Source organism: Phascolarctos cinereus, unplaced genomic scaffold, assembly GCF_003287225.1.
Source record: "Phascolarctos cinereus isolate Bilbo 61053 unplaced genomic scaffold, phaCin_HiC Scaffold_726;HRSCAF=1367, whole genome shotgun sequence".
Taxonomy (NCBI): Eukaryota; Metazoa; Chordata; class Mammalia; order Diprotodontia; family Phascolarctidae; genus Phascolarctos; species Phascolarctos cinereus.
Window position 1 is genome coordinate 29,036,449 of NW_027556098.1, and position 7,831 is coordinate 29,044,279.

The 7,831-nt window shown below is 33.8% G+C and overlaps 1 protein-coding gene across 1 annotated transcript in view; it reads left to right on the forward strand.

Annotated features, from left to right (window-relative positions):
- Window positions 1-7,239, forward strand: part of HERC2 (HECT and RLD domain containing E3 ubiquitin protein ligase 2) — a 223,597-nt gene extending 216,358 nt beyond the window's left edge. The window contains 6 exon segments of the mRNA XM_020992762.2: window positions 140-334; window positions 908-1,020; window positions 1,977-2,167; window positions 3,431-3,536; window positions 3,945-4,157; window positions 6,192-7,239. Of these exon segments, the coding sequence (XP_020848421.1) occupies window positions 140-334; window positions 908-1,020; window positions 1,977-2,167; window positions 3,431-3,536; window positions 3,945-4,157; window positions 6,192-6,464 (1,091 nt within the window). The 3' untranslated portion in view covers window positions 6,465-7,239.
- The last annotated feature ends 592 nt before the right edge of the window (window positions 7,240-7,831 follow it).

Here is a 7,831-nt window from a genome sequence, read left to right on the forward strand (position 1 = left end):
AAAGTGTTATTTGAGATCCTAGGAGAAAAAAGTCATTAGTGATTGGTGATATCAGGAATGCTCATTATATACATATGTAACATACATATGTTTTTCTTACAGTCTATGAATTTCTGTCAACTTTTATTTTCGTTTCAAGGTGAGTCTGTGGATGATTGTGGAGGTGGTTATAGTGAGTCAATAGCAGAAATGTGTGAAGAACTTCAGAATGGACTTACTCCTCTCCTAATTGTAACTCCAAATGGCAGAGATGAGTCTGGAGCCAATAGAGATTGCTTCTTACTGAACCCAGCTGCCAAATCTTCCTTGCATACAAATATGTTTCGTTTCTTGGGTAGGTTGTGATAAACTATCTAATGCTTTGTTAATTTAGGACAGGACTCCTGGAAGTTGAATCAGAAGACTTAGGTTTGAGGCCTCATTTCCTAATTTTTCCTTTGTAACTATAGGAAAGTCCTATACATTTAACCTCACCAAATTGTGGTCTTTTTTTGTGGGGAAAGCATTTTGTAAACCCTAATATAGCCTAAAAATAGGATTTCCAAGATATGTGATGATAAACGTGTCTAACTCTTTTCCATTGGTGAAAAAAAGCTTGAAAAATTTCTAGCCATTTAGAAATAGAGCATTTAGGATGAAAAAACAAATTGGAAATTTGGAACAACCAATGTCTGTCAAAAATTTGCTAACCACTATAAAAATAAAAGATGCTCGATTTACAGATTTTAGATGAGGCAAAGCACTTTGAACAAAAAACGAACTGTGTGGAATGTGAACTTTGATAGCATTAATAAAGTGCTAAAATCCTACTGAGAGCAGCTGAATTCCCTGTTGTAATTTATATGGGAAAATACTTAGACACTATCCTCAAAATATTTCTGTCATTTTTATTTTGAAAAATTATCAGGTGTGTTACTAGGCATTGCCATTCGAACTGGCAGTCCATTAAGCCTCAACCTTGCTGAACCTGTCTGGAAGCAACTGGCTGGAATGAGTCTTACAATTGCTGATCTCAGTGAGGTAAGGTATAACATATTGTATTTACCTAAAATGATAGGCAAAAAAAAATGTAGAGCTGGGAAAGAAATGTATTCCTGTCAAGCAGAGATATGTGGCTAAAAAAATGGCATCTGGTATTATTTCTTAATTTTGAAAAATTTTTATATAGCCTGAGTTGTAGCTAAACTAGTTTATTTGGGAAGTTAATAGTCATGTAGCTCAAAATTACAGATCCATAGAATCTTACTATGTCGGAAATGGAAAGTATTTGAGAGGTCATGGAGTCTAAACCCCTGCCTTTTTTACAGAAGTTAGTTTTTTTAATATATTTTTTTCCAATTACATGTGAAATAATTTTTAACATTTGATTTCAGAAATTTTTAAATTCCAGATTCCTTCCTTCTCTCTCTTCCTCCCTCATCTAGAAGGCAAGCAATTTGATATAGGTTATACATGTGTAGTCATGCAAATCATATTTCCATATTAGTCGTGTTATGAAAGGAAAATCCAACCCTGTGGCCAAGAAAAACCCATGAAAAAACAAAGAAAGTAAAAAATAGTGTGCTTTGATCTACATTCAGACTCCATCAGTTCTTTTCTCTGGAGGTAGACAGTATTTTTCATCATAAGCCCTTTGGAATTGTCTTGGATCTTTGTGTTGCTGAGAATAGCCAAGTCATCCACAGTTGATCATCATAGAGTAGTGCTGTTACTGTGTACAATGTCAGATGTCAATTTGGAGAAGCTCTTTTGAATGAAATTACTTCATGTTTTTTTCTCCCAGGAATGCTTGTTCAAAAAACAATTTTTAAAAATTTATTTATGAGCACAGATAGTACAAAGTACTAATAAATAGATTGTGCTGTAAATGTGCCAAATAAAGCATATGGTTTCATATGAATCAGCATCCATGTTTATTGTTGTTGGATGAATAATTTGGTTGGTGTTCTATGCAGAGTATTATTTTCTTTTGAAAGGTTGATAAAGACTTTATTCCTGGGCTGATGTACATCCGGGACAATGAAGCTACTTCTGAGGAGTTTGAAGCAATGAGCCTTCCCTTCACAGTGCCAAGTGCAAGTGGTCAGGATATTCAGTTGAGCTCTAAATATACCCACATTACATTGGATAACCGTGCTGAGTATGTTAGATTGGCAATAAATTACAGGTTTGTGGGAATTATTTTTCCTGATTGTTTAGACTTCCTGTAACATTCACCATTTCTTAAAATGTTTTGGTTGTATATGACAAAATGCTCCTCATAGAAGTCTAAAATTTCCCAAGATCATCGAATCATAGCTCACAGATTCTGAGTTAGAAGGGACTGCTATTTCATTACATTTGTTTTACATGAGGAAACTGAGGCCCAGAGTTTATGCAGCTTGTCTGAAATTGTAAGTAGAATGTGCTAGATAGAGGCAGATTGGTCAGTTGATAATAAATGCTTTGGTATTTTTTTGCCTATTTATAATTTTATATCCTCAAAGCTGTTTTTCTGGTTATAGGATCCAGGTTTCAGATTTCTTAGAACAATAGCTAGATGAAAGGTAAACAAAACTCAGCAGTTATATATACTTTTTTAGGAATTGAATCATGGTATAGAAATTGCAAAGAGAGCTCAGAGGTCATCAAGTCTATATGGAAATTTTGTGAGAAAAAGAGACTGTCTTTCTGTTTCTTTGAATTTCCACTAACATCCATCCCATATGGCCTTGGGGTGTGTAGCTGATAATAATTGTTTCTTAGTGTTGTAACATAGTACATTAACTTCTTGTCTCCTATACTAGATTATAAGCTCTTTGAAGACAACTGCCCTGTTTCATACTATTTTCTATCCTGTACAGTGCTTTATATGTAGGAGGTGTCCAGTAAATGTTTATAGATGGATTATTATGATTATGATCATGTAGGTTTTCTGACAGATATTTTTACCTTTTGGATCTAAAACATTTGTTCTGTCATATATATATGTGTATATGTGTATATATGTGTGTGTATAAATAAAACTAACCTCTTAGTTGGTACTTATATAAATAAATGGACAGTCATGTCATTTATATTACTTATTCTTTGGTAAGAGAAACTTTCTCCTTAATTCTTTCAGGGGACTTGTGTTTTTTCTTGTATCTTACTCAAGGCTCTGTATACAGTGGGGTCTAACTGAATGTTGTTGACTGCTTGATTTTTAAATGTTCATATCTTTTTATATAGCTTTCTACAACAGTATTTTTCTAAAGAATAATACTTTTGTACTATCTTAAATGGGCAAAATATTGTAAAAAAAATTGTTATTTGAGGCCTTTTATTAAGTTGTAATGTGATAAGGAAATGAAACACCAATACTGTGGCATTTGATAGGACTAGCAAAAAAACCCACCAAAGACAAGAATTTAAAGCCCCAGCATCAATCATAATGTATACTTTTATTTAGGCTCCATGAATTTGATGAACAAGTTGCTGCAGTACGGGAAGGGATGGCTCGTGTTGTCCCTGTTCCTCTTCTTTCACTCTTTACTGGATATGAACTGGAAACTATGGTATGTTTGTTTCTTTATTTTCTATTTTCATTGGATTGTCTCTTAGATGATATAGGTAGAACTTATCTTGATGCCAAAACATTGCTCTAGTTTTGTTTTTTTTAAGCTCTCATTTGCAGGCCTAAAGTGTATGCATGCATGTTAATTGAAGCTAGAAAACAAAGTTAAATTGGGTAGATAGTTCTAACACAAAGAAAAATTAATGTAAGGGTTGTATTGACTTTAAATACAGCATGTCTCTAATACTTAAATCTCTGGAGTCAAGCAGTTAAATGTTTCACCAATAATAGCAGGTAGTGTATGTTAGTCATGTAAGACTTTCAGGGAAGAAGAGAATTGTTTTTTTGTGTGGAAAATATAAAAGCTTGAAAATTTTCTGTTAGTTCTAATGAGACATTGTTTTCGCAGGTATGTGGAAGCCCTGATATTCCACTTCATCTTTTAAAATCTGTAGCCACATATAAAGGAATTGAACCTACTGCCTCTTTGATCCAGTGGTTCTGGGAAGTGATGGAATCCTTCTCTAATACAGAGCGCTCTCTCTTCCTCCGTTTTGTGTGGGGCAGAACACGACTTCCTAGAACAATTGCTGATTTCAGAGGTAGAGACTTTGTTATTCAGGTAAGGCTGATGGTGTTGGTTGTTGAAAGCAGGAGTTCTGTGACAGTGGGAGTTCCTTCAGTGACTTAAAAATTAATTTAATAAATAATATACGACAGGAATAACTTTGATAAATCCACTTAGGTTCTCAGGAAAATGGAAAGATATCTATTGTTCTGGCTATGCATATCTGGAAGTAATTTTTAATAGATTGTATTGTCAGTGGTCAATCTCACAGATTTAGACTAGCTCCTTTTTAAATCTTTTTGTGTTTCTTCAGTATTTTTGCACCTCCTCTTCTCCCTGAAATGTAATACATCTGAAAAACATCACACACCTCTACTGATTTGGCAAACCTAGAAGGTTGAAAAGGTTTATCCATGGCTGAATAAAGCTATTCCCTTACCTTTTGGTAATTTGTCCGACCACCATTTAGAAGATATCATGGTGTCAGGGATAGAGTGGAGTCATGAGATATTAGGTCAAGTTAAACATTGGTCTTGTCTAAGAGACTAGCTGTATGGTCATGAAGAAGTCGCTTAACTTTCAGAATTTAGGTTCCTAATCTGTAAAATGGTGATATACTATGTGCCCCGCCAGTTCTGAGGAAAGTATCCTTCATAGCTTAAAGTTCTGTTTAAATTTGGATATCAATATACTCTGAAATTTTGCAGCTTTGTTAAGGTGCCATATAGGTACTAGTTGATGTATGTGTTTTCTCTAGGCTGTTTTGTTTAAGAAAATATACATTGTTTTTCATTCAGAATCATAAATCATTTGACCTAGAAAATCAGAAGGCTACAGATAATATTAGTTTTGTGTCTGAATCATTGTTAACTGTAATAAGTTCTGTGCCGTAGTCTTCCTGGCTGTAAAATGAATTTTACCTGTCCTAACCTAACAGGAATGTTATGTAAATAATCAAGCATTGTTAAGTGCCTACTATGTACCAGGTGGTGTGTTACAGAGATAAATTATATGGGTGTCCCAAAAGCCTTAATGCTAAGAGTTTTGGGACTCTGTGAAATTAAGATATAGTGCCTTTGTCCTCAAACCTCATCACAATATGTCTAATGGGACTCGACTCCCTTTTAAAGGAAAAATAGATCTACTGAAGGATCATATTTGAGAGTACTCTACAAGAATATCTCATGCCACTTTTTTTCCTGGCTGATTCTAGGAATCCATAAGATTTGGAGCCCCCTGATTCCTAATTCTGAAGCTATCCTTTGACCAGTTCCTCCAAAAGGCTACAATTTTGAAATGAGTATTGTCAGATCAGAAAGTGCTTTGAAATAATTTAGTTTCCCTCTCAAGGGGTCCCCGGTTTCCATTCTACACATACGTCTCTAGATTTGTTTCCTAGATTTCTGAGTGGCAGGAATGACCGCTGAGCTTATTGATCCAAACAGAAGGGCTTTCATGATATTTCTGGCCATGGGAGACTGAAATGGAGGAGACTTTTTTGAAATATCGCTCACTTGAATTGAGATATGACAGTGTGTATTTGGTACCCTCCAAGTATTAAAGGGTCCCTGCTGTGCAAGCAAAAAGTTAAGTGATGAAAGCATTTGACTTTAATTGTCATGTTATGTATTTGATATGAGTAAAGTAGCAGGAGCAGTAATTTACTGTTTGTTGCCCCTTTTTTGAGGGTTTTTTTTGAACTTAGCCACAAATACAATTTTAATATTTGTGTTTTTTAAATTAGTTCAATATAGTTTTCATTTAAAAAAAAGTTAATCATGTCTATAAACTCAATTCCCTCTACATTATAAATGTCCAGAATTTAATAAAAAAAATAGAATAATTCAAAGCACCAACATTATGCCAGAACTAATAAAAATGTCCTTATGTCCAAGTGATCTAGAATAGAAAAAAAGAGACTGATGCTATATTTCTTACATTTTATATATTTTATATTTATATGAAATCATGTAATTTGGTTAATGTGTTGCTATGCTTGATATTGGTATCATGGATTTTTAAAATGTTTACTGAATTTTATAATTATTCTTTGTTATGTGGTCTAAGTTAATTTTTTTTCACTGATAGGTTTTGGATAAGTACAATCCACCTGACCACTTCCTTCCAGAATCATACACTTGCTTCTTTTTGCTGAAGTTACCCAGGTATTCCTGTAAGCAAGTCCTAGAGGAAAAACTGAAATATGCCATTCATTTTTGCAAATCTATAGACACTGATGATTATGCCCGGATAGCGCTCACAGGAGAACCAGCTGCTGATGACAGCAGTGATGATTCAGATAATGAAGATGCAGATTCATTTGCGTCGGACTCTACCCAAGATTATTTAACAGGACACTGAAATGAAAAATATTTTGTCATAAGACATCGGGTTATGTCAAGCACTGAGACAGAAAGCCAGCATTGGCATTCTGCTACAGGACTGTGTGAAGTGCCGAATACCAGTTGTGTATAACAAAGGAATATTAATCTTCTCAACATGAGACAGGGAAAGTGTGTTGTTTGTTCACAATAGGAATAATGGTTTATGACCTATAAATCGACTTTCAGTAAATGGCACTGTATATGGACAATTAACATTCAGTTTGAAAGGTGAGGTTCACCTCTCCTATGCTCATTATGCTGCATTACATTTAGAACTTTTGTGTTTACTAAAGTGTTGTAAATGTTTATATAAATATGATAGTGCAGCATCCCAAAAATAAGGAAGTGAAACATTTTTGATTGTGGGTGCAATAGATTTTTTTTTCTTATTGAGTGTTGTACTGTGCATCTTCTTGATTGTATATTGGAAATATTGTGCAACTATTGAATAGTATTATAAATATTTTGATTAACTTTACTAGAAGTTTGTTTATTAAAAACTTTTTGAACATTAAATTATCAGTATTCCTTGAGATACATCCTGAGGTTATTAAATAATAAAAAAGGCCATTTGGTTCTCACTCTTCTCCCTATGTGTATATTTTAGATTATGTATTATGTACCTTAAATTGATACCTTTCTGTGAACAGCATCATAACTTTTATCATGGAAAGTGTACTGTATATAATTAATTTGTGCCATGTATATGCAAAAATTATTATTCCCTTCAAATAAACCATCCATCACAAGAATTTAGGCTGAACTTCTTATCTACTTAGAATAGCATCAATGTTTACTATTAAAAAAAAACAACCCTAGTCTTTAACACAGCAGTGGTCAGTCCTTTCTGGTGAGTGACATATTGAGAAAATGATATTAAATATTGTAACTTCCAAGAACGTGAAAGTGTTTTATTGCTGGTGAAAGGTACTTTATGAAGGGAGAGGAGATACTATATCAAATGAAAGACAAAAATAGAGAAAGCAATCTTCTCTTAAATTTACTTGAAAAAGGGACTTTAGGGATTATATAGCACTCATATTACAGATAAGAAGACTAAGGTTGGAGATGTTAAATAACTTGCCCATAGTGACACAAGTAGTTAGTAATAGAACCGTCTCCTTTAACTTGTGACCAAGCCAGGGGATAGTCAGATTTATCTCCATCTTGGCCTGGATTTTATAGAGCTGTGGTGCTTTCTTTCTTGAATTCTGTCTTTCCTTAAGGTCTTGTACTTTTTTTATATGTAATAGTTTCCTAAAACTTATTTGAGAAGATTTTCTCTTTGAAGAATAGAAAATTTACTTAATACAGCAGGTGGCCACATCCTCATTATTTGTGTTT